General features: G+C 58.0%; 1 protein-coding gene and 1 long non-coding RNA gene across 6 annotated transcripts in view; one reads left to right on the top strand and one right to left on the bottom strand.

Moving 5' to 3' along the window:
• Positions 1 to 346: 346 nt before the first annotated feature.
• Positions 347 to 19,781, top strand: CSF1 (colony stimulating factor 1). Of its 5 annotated transcripts, none has more exons than XR_014842828.1 (9): positions 347 to 559; positions 3,703 to 3,825; positions 5,105 to 5,167; positions 6,845 to 7,015; positions 10,706 to 10,853; positions 12,943 to 13,069; positions 13,545 to 13,597; positions 13,931 to 13,989; positions 17,684 to 17,774. XR_014842828.1 is itself a non-coding variant. In NM_001244523.2 (9 exon segments), coding segments are annotated over 8 exon segments (774 nt in total). In that variant the 5' UTR covers positions 347 to 520; the 3' UTR covers positions 13,977 to 13,989; positions 17,684 to 19,781.
• The window catches only part of LOC146404205 (uncharacterized), a 51,077-nt gene continuing 38,860 nt past the window's right edge, over positions 9,422 to 21,638 (bottom strand). Inside the window, exon 3 of the long non-coding RNA XR_014844573.1 lies at positions 9,422 to 10,575. This is a non-coding gene — a long non-coding RNA (uncharacterized LOC146404205). The remainder of the gene's footprint in view (positions 10,576 to 21,638) is intronic.

Raw genomic sequence — 21,638 nt, 5'->3', positions numbered from 1 at the left:
GAGCACCCAATCCGCCTGGAGAGCGCGGAAGGGAAGGCAAGGCTCTGTCCAGAGCCGGCGCGCTGGGGGACGGGAGGCGGCGGAGCCCGCGTTACTTTCTCAAAGGCGCCGTCGTTGAGCACAGCAAAGAGGGCGACTGCAAGACTAGCGGGGAAGACCAGCCCGCGGGGTGGGGGCGGGGAGGCGGTTCAGTGGGCCTCTGGAGTGTGTGTCTGTGTCAGTGCGCGCGCGCGCGGGTGTGTGTGTGCATGTGTGTGTGTGTGTCTGGCGCCTGTCCAAGGTGATTTCCCATAAACCACATGCCTCACAAGTCCGCTTAAAAGGCTGTGCCGAGGAGCTGGCCAGTGGAGCCCGGCTCAGGGAAAGTGAAAGTTTGCCTCGGTGCTCTTGGCGCTGCCGCGGGTCCCTCCGCACTCCCGGGACAGCAGCGCGGCCCTCGGCCGGGGCGCGGACTCTGCAGCGGCCAGCGAGCGAGCGAGCGCGGGCGGCCGACGCGCCCGGCCGGGACCCAGCTGCCCGTATGACCGCGCCGGGCGCCGCCGGGCGCTGCCCTCCCACGGTAAGCGGCGGTCGCGGCTCGGGGCCCGGGCTGGGCTAGGGCGGGAGCTCCGTGGCTCGGCGCGGCCCCTCGGAAGCCCCTACCCGGGCGGCCGGCTGCCGAGGCTCTTCCGCCCGGGCCGCGGGCTCGGGTTTCCATCCCATCTTTGCGCGCCGACTGTCCGAGGCCCCTCGTGCGCTCCGGCTAGAACCAGAGACGGCCCTGCAGCTGCTCCTGGGGCTGCAGCGCTTGTCCGGGAAAGGGAGGGCTGCTCACCCCATTGCACAGGCGGGCACACTGAGCCACCCGCCGGCAGGAGAGAGGGCTTCGCAGCTGCAGCGCAGAGGCTCCCTCCTTGCTTCTTTTCCTTATGAATCAGCCTCCAACGAGGAGCAGGCGGAGTGGCTGTGAGATGAGGGTGGTGCTTTCCCAGTGGGCATTCCTCCCCGGCCATAAACACGTCCTGCTGGGGAGTGGGCACGTCGGGATGACGAAGGTTCAGGAGCCATCCAGCTTATAGAATGCCAAGGCAGCCAAAAAAAAGGGGGCCAGGGCAAGCCACTACTTGTTCCAGCACACAGGCAGGAGCTGTTGGGCACTTGGGTGGCTGGATCAAGTCTGTCTGTGGGGGACATGGCCCCAGAGTTGCGTGGGGCCAGCTCTGAATCTTCTTGTCAAATCTGGTTCAGTCCCTTGGGGAGATCCTGGGCTTGGTGGTGGTAGAGGAGGTGGAAGGAGGGTTTGCGGTTGCAGAATTGTGGACCGGGGCTGCGGGCTGCTCAGGACTGCACAGGGGCTGTCCCGCCCCAACCTCGGGCTGTAGCTGGGGCAACCCCTAGACAATGCAGGGTGGCACCATTCCTGCACAGTAAGTGGTCTCCCAGTGAGTGTGCTTCTGTGAAACCCTGGAGGACAACCTGGGGTCGTGGGGCAGGGGGGAGAGAAGCAGAAAAATATTTGGAGGATAAGAGAGGGGGCTGCAGATAGGGTGAGAGGGAAGAACCCTTCCACGGAGGAGGAAGAGCCCAACTGAGAGAGAAGAGATGGGGTCAGAAGGGAAAATCAGGAAGGATGAGGTGAAAGGCAACAAGACAAATAGGGGCTGGAAGTGAGACCTCTGAGGAAGGAGGAGAGTAAAAGTGCATAGAAAAGGGGGCCGGTTTCAGACAGCGGCAGCCCAAGGGTCCACCCGTGCCAAGGTCTCTCCGAGGACCCGACTGATGGGGAAGATGAAACAGGATGGGACTTGAGTGAGGAAGGCCAGCTGGACTGCGATGTCCTAGCATCTCTCTGAGCCCGAGGCAGAGACTCCTTGTGGCTGCCCCAGAGGCCAAGGCTGGTGGGTGGAAGGAAGAAAGGGGTGGGGAGAAGAGCCAGCCCAGCCAGATGCAAGCTAGAGTGTTAACCCCTGGGTGCCTGTCCAGATCTTCCTCTGGGGACAAGTCAGGGCTCCAGGAGTCCCTTTTGGCCACCTTCAAAGTCAGCCTCTTACATAGTAGCTGTACTCTCCCCCCACTGAAACCTGAAATATCTCCAAAAGCTGGGCAGCCCTTGGGGTTAAGCACTGCCCTCTCCTTGCTGTCCTCAAACAACCATATCCTGAGCTGCCTGTGGCTGCCTTCCTGAGCATCTCTTCCCCAGGCCCCTCCCCCCAGACCACTTCCCCCCCAGGGGCTCAGAGCCTCAAGGGCAGCAGTGGAGGGTGGAGACTTACCCTCTGCAAGACCCAGTTTCCTCCCATGGGTCCCGAACCACGGCAGGTTCCTGAGGGCCTGGACAGCCGTTCCCACCCAAGGCTGCCTCCTCAGCCACCCAGAGGAGCCCCATGTCCCCCTCCCCTTCCACTCTCTCCCCTTCCCCAGGTCAGCCAGGGATCCTCAGAGATCCTCTGCCGAATGGCCCTGGGCCCTCTGGGGCCTTTCTCTGAGGCCTCCCCCTCCCTCTCTCTGCCATCAACTTCTCCCCATCTTGCAAAGCCTCACTGTGCCCCCCTCCTCCCTCCAACCTCCCTGGAGCCCTGCCAGGGCCTCTCCTCTCTGGTAAGAGCTGACAAACATTCGGGCTTTTAGTTATATGCAAATCAGCATGTTGTTGTGAGCTGTTTCATAGCCTCTAATGTGCTATTTGTTTGCAGTATTTGTCTGAATTACTGAGGCAGAGCCCAGAGCCCAGAACCTAGGAAGGTGCCAGGCCTCGCCCCACCCTGACAGCATTTCCCTGAACTAGGGGGCATCAGCTGCCAGGAGGTGACATCCAGCTGGGGAAGGAAAGCCCAAGGGCCTTTCTCTGCCTCTGGACAGAGAAGGGGAGACCTAGGGCCAGGAGAGGGCTAAGGGGACCTGTGCAAGAAGGCAGGAAGGGGAATGACAGGGTGTCAGGAGCCTGTCCCATCACTCTGCGGGGGAGCAGCTACTGGGCCAGGTGGGTGCTGACAGAGGGGAGAGATCTCAGAAAATGTTCTTGCCACGCTTCTTGCTGGCTGGCTGGTGCTGAGCCTGACGGGGCTCAGATAGGCAGGTGCCAGGCAGGGATGATCTAGAGCTGGCTCCAGTGCCTCTGATTAATCTTTTTGACACACATACCCAGGGCTCCAAAGGTTTCTGGTGTGGGATAGGTTCCCAGTGAAACTGAGTTTGGGCCCCTGGTTTTTCCAGTAGCAGAGCCAGACCTGTGTGGAATCAGGTAGGAGGAAGGGCTGGGCCCAGGAAAGTATCTCTGGCTCCAAGTCTAGAAGCCAGCCAGCATAAGAACATGAACTTGAGAGAAGTGGGCAGCTCACAAGATGCCTGGCTCAGTGTCTGATGTTGCAGGGACAGAATAATGGGTAGAGGCAAGTCCTCCACTCAAGGAGTTTCCTGTGTAATTGGCATGGGGACTGGTAGGCACACCTCCCATGTCCCTAATAGAAATTCAGTGTGTAGTCAGGCTTGGGCTGGGTTGATCTGGGAAGGCTTCTTGGAGGAGACGACTTTTGGGTTGTTATCAAGGGAGAGCAAGGCTGTGCGTGGTGGTCAGGAATGCCCAAGGAAGCTGGGTTTGGGGAATGCTGCCTTCTGGGATAAGAGGCGAAGCCTAGAGCACCGTAGGTCTGAGGTCCTCAGCAGGGCACGGAGGTTCCGGGGGAGTGTGGGAGCCAGGGAGAAATGATGCCCTCTCTTTCGCAGACATGGCTGGGCCCTCTGCTGCTGCTGGTCTGTCTCCTGGTGAGCAGGAGTACCGCCGAGGAGGTGTCGGAGAACTGTAGCCACATGATTGGGGACGGACACCTGAAGGTCCTGCAGCAGCTGGTGAGTGTATGGCCCTGCCTCCCTGTCTGGCCCCCACTGGGGAAACTGAGGCAGGAGCCAGGGAGCAGGCCCAAAGAGGGGGGTTGCCGGCAGAGAAATAGGACCATGCAGGAAGGGGATCATGGCTCCCACTAGCTCCACAAGGCTCTTCTCACTGACCTTCTAAAGGTCGGGGCCTCCAACCACCCCATCCCACCCCTGCCACCAATCCCAAAGGCCTCTCTGACTCCCCTGCAGGCAGTGGACAGGGTGGGCTTCCAGCTGATCGCGTGAGTTCATGATTTCCAGCAGTGTAAGTCATGGACTCTGAAAAGGCTCATAAGGCCTGCTCTCCCACTGGAGATGGAAGGATGGCATGCTTCCTCTGAGGAGCTGGCCCAGTCTGCCCGCTGTGTCCAGATGTTGCCTCTAGCTCCTGGACTCCCAGATGTGCCGCCAGCCTGGCACCAGGGCCTCAGCCAGATTGGAAAGGGAGGCTCTTGCCTAAGTCCCAGCCCTCCGCCCTCCCTTCCCTGGCTCCTGCCCGAGCCCTGGGGCTGGGATGGCCTGCTCACCCAGGCCATGAAGGAGCCCGTCCGTGCCTCACACCCTGCCCAGGCCAGCAGAGTTGTCAGCGATTCCAAGCATGGTCCGGCCAGGCCGAATCAGGCTGTTGTCATGGCTGCTGTCCCGCTCAGAAGAGAATTTAACAACCCTCTGGCCATCTAGGCAGGGTGGGGCACCTCTGGCCAAGGCCAGCTCCAGGACCATGAACTTGGGGCCTGGAGGCTGCCTCTCATATACTTTTCCTCCTGTGTGTAGCAGCCACAGCAACACAAAGTAGACCAAGAGCCACAGCCTCTTTGAGGCTTAGAATCCCAGAACCACTGCTCTGCAGGCCAACAGGGGCTTTATGGATCGTACAGATCCTGAATCCCCAGAACTTGTCTAGCCTCTGCTTGAGTTCCTTCCAGGACAGGGAGCTCACTACCTACCCACAGGAGATTAGGTCTTATCCCCTCTATTAGTAGACAGTTCTTCCTTACAGCAAGCGGGCATCTGTCAGAGTTCATGGAGTGGGAGGGAGGAGGAAGAGGTTCCTTATCCTTCTAAAACCCTCCCCTAGATATGTGGCAGGCACAGGTATGCCCCTAGCCTTGGCTTTGTCTTTCCAGGCATGTGTGGGGAGCGGGGGATGAGGATCAAACCCTGATCTATCCAGAAACTCTAGTCCCCATTCTTAGGCAAGCTCAGTCGAGCTGCAGACACTCTGCCACCAGTGGCCTGTTTTCTCTTACAGATTGACAGTCAGATGGAGACCTCGTGCCAAATTGCCTTTGAGTTTGTAGACCAGGAGCAGTTGGTGAGTTATGGTTGTGTACAGGCCCACATGCCAGCACCCGTGCACTTCCCAGGGTGGGTGTGTGTGGGAGCGTGAAGGCAGCAGAAACCCTAGAGCTGGGCAGGGTATGGGTATGAGGACCCCTGGGTGCTCAAGTCTGGGGTGCCAGGGTCCAGGGCTGGGCAGGGCCCGGGGCTCAAGTCCCCTGCTGCTCCCTTCTCCTGGCCTGGCCCATGTCGAGTTCTTACCATGTGCCAGGTACTTTTCTAATTTGATCCTACGTGATTCATTCATCTCACTGTCATATAGAGGTTAGGCGAGAAGGCTTAGCTAGTAAGTGGTGGTGGTCTGATTTGAACCTGGGCAGACCGGCTCTGAGGCCTAAGGCAAACCAATACTTCTTCTGGGTTGCATGCTTTGCTTAAGGATATCACTTCCATCCAGCAGACAGACCAGCAGCCAGCGAATCAATCCAGCCCTTTCTCCTACCCCACACCCAGCCGGACACTGAGTGCTCCCGGTCCTGCCTCCCAGCATCTCTGGGCCCCCACCCCATCAGTTGCTTGGACAATTTCAAGAGCCTTCTAAATGGCCTCCCTGCTTCCACTGCACCCCTCCTCCCACCACTAGGGGGTAGCTGTCTGAACCACAACCTGTCCTCTTCACTGCCTCCCCCAAAGCTGGAAAACTGCTCACTTCAGGAGAAAGCCTAGGCTGCTCAGCCTGGGATTTACAAGCTCGAGGCTCTGTCACACAGCGCCATCCACACCACCCCATTCCCTGCTCCGGCCTGCCTCCAGGCCTTTGCACGAGCTCTTTCTGATGCCTATAGCGCCTTTCCAGCTGCACCCAGCCCAAACCTGGTCATCTTTGTGCCCCAAACAAAATCGCCATGATGCCTACAGTTTGCCCCATCTCTGAGCTTCTGCACGCCTGACCCCACACACTTCTGTTGGAACGGGAGACCGCCTGTGGTGCAGTGGGTTCAGAATCCGACTGCAGTGGCTCAGACCACTGCAGGGGTGTAGGTTTGATCCCCAGCCCAGCATAGTGGGTTAAAGGTTCTGGCATTGCCACAGCTATGGCGTAGGTCACAGCTACGGCTCAGATTCATTTCCTGGCCAGGAATTTCCGTGTGCCTGGAGACTACCTCACGGTCCAAGGAGTATCCTCATTTTCTCAGTCACTCACACCTTAACAAGCACTTACTACTCGGAGCCCACTGGTAGGATGGAGCCAGGTGGTAGGAGTGCAGAGCTAAAGCAGAGGCTTCCCTGAGGCACCCGTCAGCTCCTTGGGGAGACAAAGCGCTGAGGCTGGCCTGGGACCCGGAGGTAGTCTCCAGGAGCCCTGTGGCCTGGAGGATTAGGAAGAGCCCTAAACCGAAGGGCTTTTTGTGAAAGCCAGCCAAGAGAGAGTCAGAGTCGGACAGGAAAGGGAAGTTCCCCAGAACTCACCCTACCTACGCAGCCCCATTCGGATTAAAGCCTCTTCTGTCAGAAAGCCCCAGATCTTCCTAGTCAGCATCCACATTTCCTTTCCTCTGCCACAATCCCCAGCAGCACCGGATCCCAGAGAGGGAGACTGAGAGGCCGCGAGGGGGTGGCAGTGGCGCGGCCCCTCTCCTTGGGAGCAGGGGCGGGGCAGGCCGCCACCCTTCCTCCGCCCGAGCATCACCGCCGCCTTCTCCTTTTTCAGACGGATCCAGTGTGCTATCTGAAGAAGGCCTTTCTCCAGGTGCAGGACATACTGGATGAAACCATGCGCTTCAGAGACAACACTCCCAATGCCAACGTCATTGTCCAGCTCCAGGAACTCTCTCTGAGGCTCAACAGCTGCTTCACCAAGGACTACGAAGAGCAGGACAAGGTGGGAGGTCCTGGGGCTGGGGACACTGAGGAAGGGTGGGGCGGCTGCTGCGGTACCATCCCTGCCCACAGGCACCAAGGGCATTTCCTGGCCTCACCCGCGCCCCTTGCCACTGTTCACCCCTCTCCTCTCATTCTCGTGTTCATTCCATAAACCTGGCCGAGGCGGCACAGTGCTAGGCCTTGACCTTGTCTTTACGGGCAAGAACCACAAGGTTCCATCCTCTTGGAGTTTAGAGTTAAGCGAGATTAGCAGCCATTAAACAAACAATGACACAAGTAGGGAGAAGTGTAACCCCTGACTATTGGTTCATTCAGCAAATAGCTAATGAGCGCCTACTGGAACCGGGTATTGTTCTAGGCCCTGGGAAACAGGGGGGATCAGGCCCAAATCCCCACCCTGACGGAGTTTACCTTCGGGGCTGGTGAGATGGTTAACCAAATGCATAAGTAAAGTATGTGGTGTGGATGGTGTCAATAACGGCCTTGATAAAAAAAACAAAAACAAACAAAAAACCAGAGTGGGAAGAGCCAAAGGAGGGGAGAGAGTGAGCCAGGAAGAGGTGCATGGCGGGGGCTCTGAGAGAGAGAGAAAAAACAGGACTCTGATGTAAAACGGGGTGGGGAAGAAGAGACAGGGAAGGCTTCTGAATAAGAAAATATTCAGCTGAGATCCAAAGGTGAATAAGAGTTAGGAGGCAATAAGGCTGGTGAGAACATTCCAGAACGGAGAACACTAGGCACAGACCCCTAGGTGAGCAAGCAAGTGCACATTCGGGGTGCACATTCAGCATGGCCAAGGCCTGGGGAGGGGAGAAGGGGAGGGGGAGCCAGATCACCTGGGGTCTTAGAGATGTGGGCTTTCGTCTGAAGAGCGAGGGACCTGGTCTAACTCGCGCCAGGAGCCCCTTCTGGCTGCGGTGCAGAGAATGGTCTGTAGAGAGCAGGGGTGGAGGCTGGGCAGCCAGCAGAAGGTCCAAGTCCAAGCGGCTTGGACTGGGGTTGTGCAGTGAAGGTGGAGGCCAGGGGTCGCGTTCCGAGTTTGGAGAAAGAACCAGGGGACCTGGTCACGTGGCGCCCGTGAGGCGCTGACGGAAGGGAAGAGCGGCGATGGTTTTGTCTGGAGCCTACCGAGTCCAGAGATGCTGAAATGGGGCGGAGCAGGTTTGGGGCAAGAGCAGGAGTCCAGGCTGGGGTACCTGCCACTCGAGGTGTTTGTGAAGTGGCCAAGTGGAGATGCTGAGCAGGCCGCTCGGCGGACGTCCGGGCCCTGAGTTGCCGTGACAGAGAGACCTGAGCGGTGTCAGTCTGCAGGACGTCTGTGAAGCCAGGAGTAAAGCAGTGCTGCCCTCTGCGAGAAGAGAAGCAGGCCCGGGGTGCCCGGCCTCTATGGAGAAGTCAGGCAGCGGAGGGGGGGCCTGGCAAAGAGACTGAGGAGCCGCCCAAGGGGAGGGAGGAAACCCTGGAGCGTGCGGATCGCCCAGCGTTTCTAGGCGGGAAGCGTAGTCAGCTTTATCGGACAGGATGAGAAGTCACGCGAGAGAAGGGCTGGACGCTGACAGATGTGGCGACGTGGAGGTCGCTGTTAGAGGCCGGTGCCAGGTCAGGTGATCAGAAAGCGAGGAAGTAGAGACGATGCTGTGGAGGAACCTGGCACCCAAAAGGGGAGGCAGCAGGGGGAGTGCGCCACCGAGGAAGGAAAGACTTTTCAATAAGCGAGGTATTAACCTTGTGGTTTTCCACTGTTGAGGTTTGGAAGAGTCAGTTGGGGAGCTTGTTTAAAATGCAGGTTCCCAGTACACACCCTCTGGAAAGTCTGATGCACCGGGTCTGCGGGCAGGCCTGGGAGTCTGCCTTTTAGCAAAACACCCCCACGGCGCTGCACGGATGCTGGGGGGCAGGCCCCAGGACAGGGAGCCGGTGAAGCCGGAGGAGCTGGTCTCCTGAGGAGCCGGCAGGGGAGGGATTCAGAGCTGGGGAGGCGAGAATGCCCGAAGGCCCAGCCTCTGCTGAGACAGGCGGTCTCTGTCTCCGGTTCCTGTTTTCTCCATGAAGCACGAGGTGAGGTATGAAGGAGACAGAGATGTGGGAAGAAAGCGGAGAGAGAGAGCCAGCTTACCTCTTTCCTACAACAGCCCTGGCAGGGGGCTGGCACAGATTGTCATTTTGAGCTGACAAATGAGGAGATGAGGAGTTCAGCAGTAACGAGCCCAACTAGTATCCATGAGGATGTGGGTTCAATCCCTGGCGTCGCTCAGTGCTTAAGGACCTGGCATTGCTGTGAGCTATGGTGTAGGCCAGCAGCTGCAGCTCCAATTCGACCCCTAGCCTGGGAACTCCCATATGCCGCAGGTGCACCCTAAAAAGCGAAAAAAGAAAATAAAAATAAATAAATGAGGAGACGAGCCCACGCTAGATAGTTCATTTGGCCCGTGTGGCCAAGCCGGTGAGTAATACAGCCAAGCCTGGGGCTCTCCATTCCCACATTCATTCTCTCCCTTGTCCGGCCAACGTTTATTAAGGGCGTGCATGCACGGCCCCTGGGCATCCAGGGCATGCATTCCAGGACTTCGCCACCTTAGGGAAGCCTGCAGTTCCTCCCCAGGCGGCTCAGTTTAAGGGAGGACTTGAGAGTGATCGGCTGGCAGGCCGTAGATGATGGAGCTGTGGGCACACTGTCTGGTGTGAGAGGAAGGGCGGGCCCAAGATGAAGCCCTGAGTGCCAGCATTTAGAAGTCAGGTGGAGGTGAGAGCCTGGTAAGGGGACTGAGCCAGGCAGCTTATGGGGTAGGAGGAAGACCGGGGAGTGTGAGGCTTCTCAGAGCTCCCGCAGGCCTGGAGAGTCAGGGTCCCATGAGCAGAGGAGAAAAGAGCAGCTCAGCTGAAAGGGCTGGGGCAGCCTCGGCTCTCCTTCCAAGATACACCGTTGGCCAGAGAAGGACCCACAGCCCCGGGGCCTCCTCCAGGCCATTCTCATCACACAGTGATCTTTCTGAAGGACTCGAGCCTTATCACGCTCCACCCACCTCCCCACCATCCTTCAGATGTTGTCTCTGCTCCGAGGATAAAGCAAACGGTTCTCGACGTGGCCAGTAAGGCCCTGCAGGACCTGACCCTTGGGGACATCTCTCACCCCTTTGCTCCTAGATGGCAGTCCCACAGCCACGCTAGCCTTCTTTTTGTCCTCCGGCATTTCTGGCTCTTTCCTGCCTCAGGATCTCTGCACGGTCTGTCCACACCACCTGGACAGCTCCTCTGGCCCCGCCTCCTTTCCTGGCTCAGGCTCGCTTGGTTCCACGGGGACTCCCCCAAGCCCTGGTTTAAGTTCCCCTTGTTACACACTCTCGGATCACTCTTCCTGGGACTCACCGCACTTGTAACTGTATGTTCGGTGCCCATGCCCTGCTGGACTCCATGTCCAAACTGGCCACAGACCTCCTCCCTCTTGTTCATCGCATGATCCCAGGTAGTTACCGTAAGCCTGGTGCATAAATATGTGTTAAGTGGATCCATGAATAAGTGATAAATCTCACCATCTCGGGACGTGGAGGTCCTGCAAACCTGGGGAGAGGGGAGAGAGAAAACACAAGAAAAAGGTGAATGTGAGAAAGGTCAAGGGAGTCTGACAGTCAAGCTAGAGACACGGGGCCAGTGATCATTGTCATCAAGGGGGACTCTGCTCTCTTCCCAGGCCTGTGTCCGAACTTTCTATGAGACGCCCCTCCAGTTGCTGGAGAAGATCAAGAATGTCTTTAATGAAACAAAGAATCTCCTGAAAAAGGACTGGAACATTTTCAGCAAGAACTGCAACAATAGCTTTGCTAAATGCTCCAGCCAGGGTGAGCACCCAAGGGTCTGGCAAGTGTAGGGCTGGGGAAGGGTGTGTGGAACAGAGCCACACTGGAGGGTGACACAGGGGGCTGGAGGGACCTGGGGAGGCAGCCTGGCTGCTAGTCGTGTGCCTGTATGTGTAGACCTGCTTGTTTTGTGTATATGTGGCTTCGTGTACCTCTGGGTGATCCTAGGCACATGTCTTCTCTGACATGTGTGTGCATGCACACCTACATATGTCTGCATGTTGAGGCATTGAGAAGAATCACGCTGGTGGCTGTGAGATCAGGGAGTGGCAAAGGGGGCCCTCTCTGGGAGCCCTGTAGGCATGGAGGCTTTCCCACCGGCTCTGCAGGCTGGCTGAACATATGGGGGGTTCCGTGGAGAGAGCAGAGGCTCCGTCGGGGAGTCAGGCCCTTGCTCCGGGAGCCCTGCTGCGAATCACCAGGATGCCCTGGCTCCAGAAGTCCCCAGGACGCCTTGAGTGTCCCCTCAAGGGACAAGGCTGGATTTGAAGTCTGAGCATCACTCGAACTCTCCCAGTGCTGGCCCGGCTGCACACATATGTACCCTGCGTGTCCTCGTCTCTGCGTCCTGTGCCACGTGTGCCTGCCCACATCCAACCTTCTTCCCTGAGTGGGGGCTGAGGCCCTGCACCTGCCAATGGCCAAGTCCAGTCTTGTTGCTTCAGTCCCAAGTCCTCAAGCCTTGGCCCCATCCCAGCCCCAGCCTGCTCGCACCTGTGGCTGTGGCCGCATGGCCCCTTGCTGTGCATGAAACCACCTTGCTGCTTTCCAACCAACAGTGTCTTTGGGGCTCGAGGGTGTCTTGTGTTAGTCCTGGAGGCCCCTGTGCTCAACCTCCTGGCTGGCTGTTGTCACCCCTGGCTTGGTGTCTGGCCAGCTGGTACTGCTGGAAGGGCTGGTCTCTGGCTTCCCCTGACCCCGATCCCCAATCTGTGTGTCTAAACCCCACTCTTTGCTCTTTCCTGGAAAGAGCCTTCCTGCCGTTTGCACCTTCCCTGCCTAAGGCCTGTGTCATGAGCATTGGCTCCAGTCCTGTCTTCTCCTCAGTCCCAGGGCTGGGTTCGGGCACAAGGGGACGACCAGCCCCCCTCTGGACCCCTCTGGAAAAGCTGTGCTGGAGGCTGGTGACTCTATTTCCTCCCCGTCCTTCTCTCTCCCTCTCTCTCTGTGGTTCTTTCAGATGTGGTGACCAAGCCTGATTGCAACTGCCTGTACCCCAAAGCCACCCCTAGCAGTGACCTGGCCTCTGTCTCCCCTCAGCAGCCCCTCACCCCCTTCATGGCCCCTGTGGTTGGCTTGACCTGGGCTGACTCTGAGGGGACAGAGGGCAGCTCCCTCTTGCCCCAAGAGCAGCCCCCTCGCACAGTGGACCCAGGCGGTGCCAAGCAGCGACCACCCAGGAGCACCTGCCAGACCTTTGAGTCATCGGAGACCCCAGGCGTCGAGGACAGCACCACCGGAGGTTCACCACAGCCCCACTCCTCTGTTGGAGCCCCCATCACTGGGATGGAAGACATTCTTGGCTCTATGCTGGGCACTGATTTGGCCCTGGAAGAGGCCTCTGGAGAGGCCAGTGAGGGGCCCCTACCCCTAGGGGCCGAGCCCTCCCCCTCCAGGCTGCAGGGAGACAGCGTCCAGGCGGAGAGGGCCAGACCGAGCCACCTTCTCTCAGCATTTTCCCCACTTTCTGGACCGGCAAAGGGCTGGCAGCCTGCGGATGTAATTAGCCCGCTCCCGCCCACGGGGGCCACCGGGAGACCCACTGAGGCCTGGAGCCACACACTTGAGAAGACAGTCCATCCATCTGCCTTGCCCAGAGACCGCCTGGAGCCAGACTCCACCAGGATCCCAGCACCGCACCCACGAAGCCTCAGCAGTCCCTCCACGCTCTCCTCTCAGCCAGGCCTCCCCGGAAGCCGCCCCTGGGGCCACGTGCTGTCCCCTGGGGAGCCGGAAGGCAAAAGAAGCACCAGGGACCGGAGGAGCCCCGCAGAGCTGGAAGGAGGACAGGCAATTGAGGGGGCGCCCAGACACCTAGCCTATTTTAACCCCATTCCTTTGACTGATGCAGGCCATGAGAGGCAGCCCGAGGGACGCTCCGACCCCCAGCTCCCCGGCTTTGTCTTGCGCCTGCTCGTGCCCAGCATCATCCTGGTCCTGCTGGCCGTCGGCGGCCTCTTGTTCTACAGGCGGAGGCGGTGGGTAAGAAGAGCCCAATGGGGGGAGAAGGGCATCTCGTGGGGACCAGGGCACAACCTGGGTAGAGGAGCAGCCGGAGGTCAGCTTGGGTTCAGAGCAGGTGCTTCAGACCCTGAGAGACAGGAGGCTGAGCACAGAGGGTGGGAGGTGGAAATGGAGGGTTTTTTCAAGAATGGGGAGGGCTCGGGCCACAAGAGCAGCCAGAAGGGACTGAGGACGAAGAGTGGGAGCGACTGTTCTTGGGCCACAGCAGGATATGAACCCAGACGGGAGAGGGGACGGGGGAGGAAAGCGATGCCTGCATGGGGAGGAGAAACAGCGTGTTGCCAGCATAGAGGCTTCCCCGCTGGCTGTTCCAGAGGGGAGGCTTTGGTACCCCTTCATAGACCCCCTGGGCAGCCCTGCCTAAGGGTGGGGCTGTGGTCTCCCTGCCGTCCCCAGCCTCTCAGTGAGCCTGCTCTGTTCCGTCCCCAGAGCCTTCGAGAGCCTTGGACAGTGGATCCTCCCATGGAGCAACCAGAGGGCAGGTGAGAGCTGGGAGGGGGCTCTGGTAGGCGCGGGGGCGGGGGGCGTGGTCTTAGCATCTATTTCCCCTCTAGATTTGGAAGAGACTTTCTCCCACTTGATCTAAGGAAATGAAGCTCAGAACAGGATGTGAGGTGGGGAGGAGGAAGGGTGTCTTGTCTTTCTTAGCTCTCTGGGATTTTTCCTAGTTTCTTCTTAGGGCTAGGCAGTTCTGAGTCTTCTAAATCTGAGAGGGCTAGAGCACATGTGCAGGGGACTGGGGGACAGACTTAGGGGGTTCCCTCACTCCCTGGCCCCCGCTGAAGTCTTATGCCAGCCCTGTGCTCTGCTTGCAGCCCCCTGACCCAGGATGAGGACAGACAGGTGGAATTGCCAGTGTAAAGGGAATTCTAAGGTAAGACTTGGATCTGGATCTCTCTCCATCCCTTAAAATGAGCTACACTCTCTTCCAGTCACCAGAACTTGGTGGTGGTACCACCAGCTCCCCTGAGGCCCCCTACACTTGACTCCCTTCTCTGTCCCCTACTCCCTCATCCATCCATCACCAGGTCTGGCCAACTCCCTTCTCCCTGGGTCCTCAGGTCTCCCACCGCCCGTCCAGCCCCTCCCCGCATCTGAGGCCAGGCACTTGTTAATTCTGGTTGGGTTATTATTTCTGCATTGGGCTTTTACTTTCGCTACACCTTCCATTCCAGAGCAACCAAACTCCTCTCGCATAAGGCCTTCAGCCTCCTGGGGAAGTCCGGCAGCTCTGTAGCACCAACCACTTCAAACCCAACTTGCTCAGCTTGGCTCCCAAGCTCCTCCGGCAGCTGCCACAGCTCTTGCCGGCTTCCCCTCTGTGTGCACCCTGATTTGACTCTTCTTCCCAGCCAAGGTCATTTCCACCTGCCTGCTTTTAGATGTGTGGAGCCATAGAGGCTTAGTCTTAGAAGGGCCCTCAGACGTCATTTGGTCCAGCCTCCCACCCCACAGGGGCCTCCCCTCTGCATCCCTGACGGGGAGAAGGCCAGCTTCTGGTCACACACTCGGTTGCAGGCACAATCCCTGCCCTCGCCCTGCACGGTGGGAAGGCCTTCCTCACTGGAGGCATAACTGGCTTCCCTGGCGGTCCCCCTCCTCCTCTCATGCCAGCACTCTGATATGTAAAGCCAAGTATCCGTGTCCCCTTTAAGAATTCTCTAAGCCAAGTGTGGTCAAGGCCCTCAAACATTCCTTCTATGACGTGGTTTTCAGACCCCTCACCAGCCTGGCCGCCCTCCTTTAGACACTCCCGTTTGTCAGTGTCCCTCTGAAGATGTGGCGCCCAGCCCTGGACACAGCGCTCCAGACGCTGTCTGACCAGCTCAGAGCGCAGCGGGGCGGTTACCTTCCTTGATCTGGATGGTTTTCTTCTACTCGCACAGCTTAAGACGGCATTCGGGTCTCATTTCGTTTGTAACAGTCCTGTCATTCCCTTGTCCCGTTTGGAGCTTGTGGTGTATTAAAGCCCGGAGTTCCACCTCCCGTAAAGCTCTGTCAAGCCAGACTCTCTTTCTCCCCTATATTCAGAGAACTTAGCTGTTGTTGTTTTTTTTTCAACCGATGCGCAGGAGCTTACATTCATCCTTATAGAAACCACCTTGCTGGTTCAGGCCCATCACCTGAGCCTGCCCAAATGGTTTTCAAATCCGAATTCCGCCTTCCCAGCCTCGCGCTGTCTCCCGAGCATTGATGGGTGCTTTCTCCTGTCCTTGCCCGTGTTGTTTGATAAACATGTGACTCTTATCACCCCTCGCCCCCGGCTCCCCAATTCCAGGCGGCCCATGACCCTCCTCCCTTCCTTCCCCTCAGACCACAATCAGCCCGCAGGCATCGGCCCTTCCTGACCGGCTCCATCACGCTCTGGTTGCTCCTTTCATTCCTACTCCTCTGCTCTTTTGTGTTTGGTTGATACCATATTGACCTGCACTTACTTGGATGTTGTTTTTATACACTTAGAAGTCTTATTTTGTGCCTGTGTGTACACTTGGTACCCCTAAGACAGCTGTAAGCCCCTTGAGGGCAGGAACTGTGTCTACTTTGGGTTGGTTTTGTTGTTGTTGTTGTTGTTGTTTGCATTTCTTCTTCTATCCCGGATCCTAAACAGTAGGTTTCTTCTTACTTGCTAAGAACTCGGTGTTGACTGACTGGCCTCAGGGCTGACTGGCCAGCCGTCTCTAACCGGCTAGCCTTCTGACTGACCACTTAACTAGCTCATAACTGACTCTGACTGCCTGACCAGCTGGCTGAGTGACTCTGACCAATGAACTAGCTTGTAGCTGCCTAACTGCTAGTGAATTGGTGAGCTAACTGGCTCACTGACTAGCTGGATGACTGCCTAATGTGCTGATTGGCAGGCTGGCCGACCAGCTGGAGTGAACCCATTCACGTTTCCAGACACAGCGCATGCTACATGCAAGCCAGCACCTCAGGGCCTTCTCGCGTGTGGAGTGATAGGTCAGGGCCCTGCCGGGAGAGACAGGGGGTCTGCCAAGTGCTCAAAACCGGGAGAGCCTATTTAGAAAACAGGGAGAAGTAATGCATCTGGAATCCTGGGGTCCACTCTGTTGGCAGGTGGGCTAAGAGGGGACAGGTGGGACACTGGCAGCACTGTGACGATGATGCAGACCCCTCGGGACTGGCACGCAGAGGCCAGACTTCGGCCCCTGGGGACGCAGTGGCTCAATGCTGCACCACCCTCTGGCTGGTTGCCCACCTTCCCCTCTGGTCTTGGCCCTCTGCCCCATCTCCTCTACACGCCCCTTCCTTTCCCTGCCTGCCCATGCCAGGCCCTCCCGAGCTCTCCTCTTCCTCCCCTTAAGATTTCACTTCGTGAGAAGCCCAGGGCAGGGGCCACATCCAGCCCCCACTTGGGTTCTGCCCTAAAGCGGTCTCCAGGCCAGGCAGCAGGAACCTCAGGGAGACACAGGGCCAGCTCCGAGACTGACGCTGCTCTGATGAGAGACGTGAGAGGGGGAAACACAGAGGCAGGGAGATCGAGAGGGGGACCCTCAGAAGGAAGACGTGGATGCCAGCCCCTCCACTCCCAGGAACCAGGACCTAGGGGCCATGGGCTGGAGCTTGCCCACGTGGTTCTTCTTCCCTCCTGGCCCCAGCAGGGCCTGTGGTCCGTCGTGCCCAGCATGGCCCATGTCCCGTTTACGGTCCTCCCTTCTTCCCCTTCCAGAGCATGGGAATGGGCCGGGAGCCAGGAGCCATGGTCCCATCTTCCCTCCTTACCCATCATGGGTTTTGCCAGTAGGGCCTATGGACAGCCAGGGAGGCAGGCTCCACATGGGGTCCAAAGTCAAACTGTTGGAGAGAATCCAGGGGATTTCTGCTCTGAGAACAAAGCGTTCTGAGGAGGCTGGACAAGGGGACAAGGAGGGGGAGGGGCTGGAGAGAGCAGGGCCTGACCCCTGTGGATGATGCGAGGAGGCAAGTCCCTGGGCGCCTCCGGAAGGAAGGGTGGCTTGCTTGGGGCGAGCACGCCAAATGGCAGGGTGGGCGTTTCCTCGTCTGCAGCTGTCTCCAGTTCCTCCCCTGCAGATACCTCTGCCCTGCTCTCTTGAATGTCATGTGTGCTGGCCCTCTGTGCTGAATGCGTGGAGGTGGGAGCAAGAACCTTGTCTTCTCTGCTAGAGTCAGCAGGATTCACTCTTGATTTTTTTTGGACCCGGGACCGTGCCATGGTCTTGCCTGAGGAGTCGTCTAGGGACACTCAAGTGCCCCCTTCCCGCTCCGTGAGACCCCTCCTCTTGAGCAGTGCCCCCCAGCCCTCCTTAGACCTCCGCCAGGCCCTATTACCTCCCCCTGTGGTCCCCAGTTCCCCAGGAGGAGGTAGGAGGTGAGGCCAGTGGGTCCAGCGGCTTGGGTTGCTGCCAGAGAGAGCTGCCCGGTTCTTGCGGTGTCTGGGGCGGTGGGGAGGGCGAGGGAGAGGAGGGAAGGAAGTCCTGCCTGCAGCACCAGCAGCAGCCCACAGGCATGCCGGCCTCCCCGCCGTGTCCTCAGCAACCCCTCCCTTCTAGTCCTCTCGGCTGACCAGCCTCTCTCTCTCTCCCCTGCAGCTGGGCGCGCAGGACAGACTCTTCGTGCGAGGAGACTTATGGGGGCGTCCACCACCACCCCTCCCCAGCCATTCTCCTGGGAACACAGCCTGCCCTTGGGGAGAGCTCCTGCCTGCCAGGACTAGACCAGAGCCGCCAGCCTGGGGCCCCTCCGCCCTTGACCCTCAGACTCTGGACTGACTAAAAGAGGCTGGAGGATGCCCCCACATTGCTGAGGCTCCCATCTGCTTGGGGAAGGCCGGCAAGCCCGGCTGGGGACCCTCCAGGGCTGCATCCACCTCCCGCTCCCCTCCAAGCTGGCACCTGGGCCCGGGACCCAGAGGCCCGTGGGATGCGGGAGAGCAGGGTGGGCGCTGAGGAATGGAAGAGGCCTTGTGCCCAGAGGAACTGCCTGGTGCCAAGGGATCCTAACAGCGACAAGCAGGGACGTGTCTCCAGAGAGAGAAGCGTGAGACTCACAGGGCGGGACAGCGTCGCTGGATTTCCTGTAAGGTGTGTAGCCCAGAAGATGGGAAGAGAAGGCCTCTGGGCCTGCTGCTCTGCACTGACAGCCTCAAGGGGCCTGCGCCCCCCACTTGCCTGAGTGCCCTCTGCTGGTGGCCAGGCGGAGAGGGGAGGCCAATCATACCCTCAGGACCTGCCTGGCCCAGCCCATGATGCCAAGGAGAAGACCAGCTCTGGCCTCTGCCCCGCCGTGCCCCAGCCCCGCCAGAGCTTCTCCGGGAGGCCGCACAGAGGCTGTCCTCAAGGAGGAAGCCATTGCACTGTGAATACTGAACCTGCCTGCTGAGCAGCCTGCCCCATCCGTCCCAGAGAGCAGACACCCCCACCCCCCCGTCCTCCCACCTCTCCAGCCTCTCCCCAGCTTCCTGCACTGAGTGCCCGAGCCGGCCTCACCTGTCGACTGAGGGAGCCCCTGAGCCCTGACCTTCTGCTGACCCCGCTCTGTCTCCCTGGGGTGGATCGGGGTGGGAGCACCGCCCGGGCCGCCAGCCGGAGCCGGTCTTTAGGCTGCGTTGTCCGCCCAGGTTTCTGCATCTTGCACTTTGACATTCCCGAGAGGGAAGTGACTAGTGGGAGGGGGAGAAAAGGAGAGCAGGGACACACACAGAGAGGCTACAGGCTGCACTCTGACTGCAAGTGGGCCTTTGAAAGGATGGGCCCGCTCCCGAGATGGGGGCAGAGGTCTGCACCCCTGACCCCCCCAGCCCAGTCTCTTGCTGCAACCCCAACCACGGCTCCAAGACTGCTGCCGATAGGCACCTGGGCTGAGCGGGTCGTCCCTTGTTAGGGGGCCGGTAGGCAGCGACACCCTCCAGCTCCCGCCCCACCCCTCACCAGCACCGTCTCTCTGCCCAGGCAAGCCAGGGTGGGAGAGGGACTCGGAGGGCCCTGGCACCCGCCTCCAAGTCTGCCTTGAGGGCCTCAGCTTCCTGGGAGCCCACGGCTGCAGCTCTGAGATCCAGACAGCAGGTGACAGGGCTGTCGATTGGCCTTGGTCCCTTTGTGCTTCTGGATCCCTCCTCTCCTGCTGCCCTGGGCCCTCCACTGAGAGACCCTGCCCTACTTGGCCGTTGCACCAGGGCCCTTCCTGCCCTTGAAAGTGAAGGCCCACTGGTCCCTGCCTCCCCTGCCCTGTTGCTGTCAGCAAAGGCAAGGGCATTGGAGAACTTTCCCTGTCGGGGTCCTTTTGCTAGTCACAGACTCTATATTTGATACTAAAAAAATATCTATTTAAAAACGTGGAAGGAAAAAACAACACAGAAAAAAGGCATTCCTCCCTCACTCCCCTCCTTAAACATATAGTATTTTGAAAGTCAAGAAAGCAAATCCAACCCATCGCAGAAGCTCTTTGAGGGCTCTTGGGGCACAGGAGTGGGAGGGCTCCTAGCCCCCCTCTGGGTGTCTCCCCAGCTACCTGCACAGGAACCTTCTTTTCTCTGAGAAAGCCGAGAGGGAACATTGGCTCACACACTGTGAGATTTTTGTTTTTATACTTGGAAGTGGTGAATTATTTTATATGAAGTCATTTAAATATCTATTTAAAAAAATAGGAAGCTGCTTATATATTTAATAATAAAAGAAGTGCACAAGCTGCTATGTGTGAGTCATGGGAAAAGTTGTTTTGGGGATGCAAGTGGCCAAAATGGGGAGTGGCCGGTAGCTGCTGGCTAAGCCCCAGCTCCGAAAGCTTTTTTCAAGATAATGGGGCAAAGGAGGGTTCTCTCCAAGTTCCAGTCTTGTTACGAAAACCTCCTGCATTATCAGTGTCCTGAACACATGCATCCATCTATCTGCTTCATAGGAAAACGGACAGAAAGCAGCCAATCCTCAGGCCTGGCCTGGGCCCCGCTGCAGTGCAGTCTGGCCAGCCCAGGAAAACGGCTGGTTGGGCTCCGTCCAAGGGTCCAGGGGGCCTGTGAGGATGCAGCTCCTTGAGCACTGACCCCTGCCGTCCAGGTCCTAGCGGGCTCGGAGGTGACAGAGCACTGTCTCTGGGCTGGGAACCGGGGTGGGAAGAGAGCCAGCAGGCTCTGTGAGGCGGGTCTCAAGCCCTGATCTTCCTTCTCGGAGTGGAGAGAAGACTGAGAATGCAGACTTCCCGGGTCAGAAGGGTGTTGGAAAGGGCCAGCATGACTGCAGGGCCAGCACAGCCCCAACACACACCCTGGGCCAGACTGTGACAAGAGGGGCCTCCCTATCGCTAAGAGTGTGCTGGACAAAGTTTTGAACCAGTGGTTCTCAAAACTGGCTACCAGAAAATCACTTGGATTGTTTCCAAAAATACTGGTATCCAAGGCCCACCCAAGATCAACAAATGAGTCTCAGGGGTGAGGTTCACACATGAGACATCAGAAGATTTCTAAGACATATCAAGTGATTCAAATGGGATCCAGGGTGAAATGCACATGGAGCTGCACTGTCTGATATGGTGGTTACGTAGGTTTAAATTCATTAAATTGAAATAAAAGTAAACATTCCATTCCTTTGCCAGTAGTCCTAGGCACACTTCAAAGCCCAATAGTCACATGTGGCTGCCACGCTGCTAACACAGAAGCAGAACATCTATAGCATCTCTGACATCATATGAGACAGCGCTGCTTGGACTTAGGGGACCAAGGTTATAGAGTCAGAAAGGGCACCAAGCAAACTCGCCAGGAACGAAGGACCCAAATATCTCAGTCACCCGTCTCTGTGCCCTGAACCCCCCACGACCTCCCTGTCCCTCATCATTTCTCTTAAGCCAGCTCTTCCCTTTCTATTACAAGCTCCTCGGAAAATATTTTCTAAGAAACTTTGTAGTTTTTCATTTGAGTCCCAGCTGAAAAGTCCCCTCCCCTGAGAAGTCTTCCGAGCTTTACCTAGGCCCCAGAGCCCCATTGTGGCTCAGTTCCTTCCACGCCTGTGCTCCCACAGACTGAGAGCTTGTTTATTTGTCTGTCCCACCAGGCCATGGACTATGGCAGGAACTGTGCTGCATCAGAGTATCTGGCACACAGTAGGCACTCAATAAATGTGCATCAAAAGGTTAGTACTGAATGCATGAACAAAGGCAAGAGTAAGGAAAATTCTGACCAGATTTAATGGTAGCCTTTTCTAGGGACTCTCCTGGCATTAATTAGCCAATGGACTGTATATCTAATAACTACGATTCACTAGCCAGGCAGAGGCGGTATTTTCAGCAGGTTTCCCAAGCTTCTGATGAGATGAGGCTAGGTTAGCACCCTAAGAGATCACTGGGCTGTGGGTGGAATGTACATTTGAAGGCCGTTAAGCAAGGATTGGCAAAACAAACACCCCTGGTGCTCACCTGCCTTTCCAGAGGCCCCCAAGGTATCCAGAGAGAAGGGCTGGAGAAGCTCAGCTTCGCGTGCTGCAAGTGCTGTTTCAGCAGTGCCGCATCGGTGGAACAATATCCACATTGGATTTACAGCCAGAGAACTTAGGCCACTGA

Source organism: Sus scrofa, chromosome 4 (genome assembly GCF_054392235.1).
Source record: "Sus scrofa isolate SSC_HxYL_T2T_F1_AM1 chromosome 4, Sscrofa_HxYL_maternal_Yorkshire_Landrace_v2.0, whole genome shotgun sequence".
Taxonomy (NCBI): Eukaryota; Metazoa; Chordata; class Mammalia; order Artiodactyla; family Suidae; genus Sus; species Sus scrofa.
Note: the sequence above shows the minus strand (reverse complement) of the source record. Positions and strands in the feature narration are given on the sequence as shown.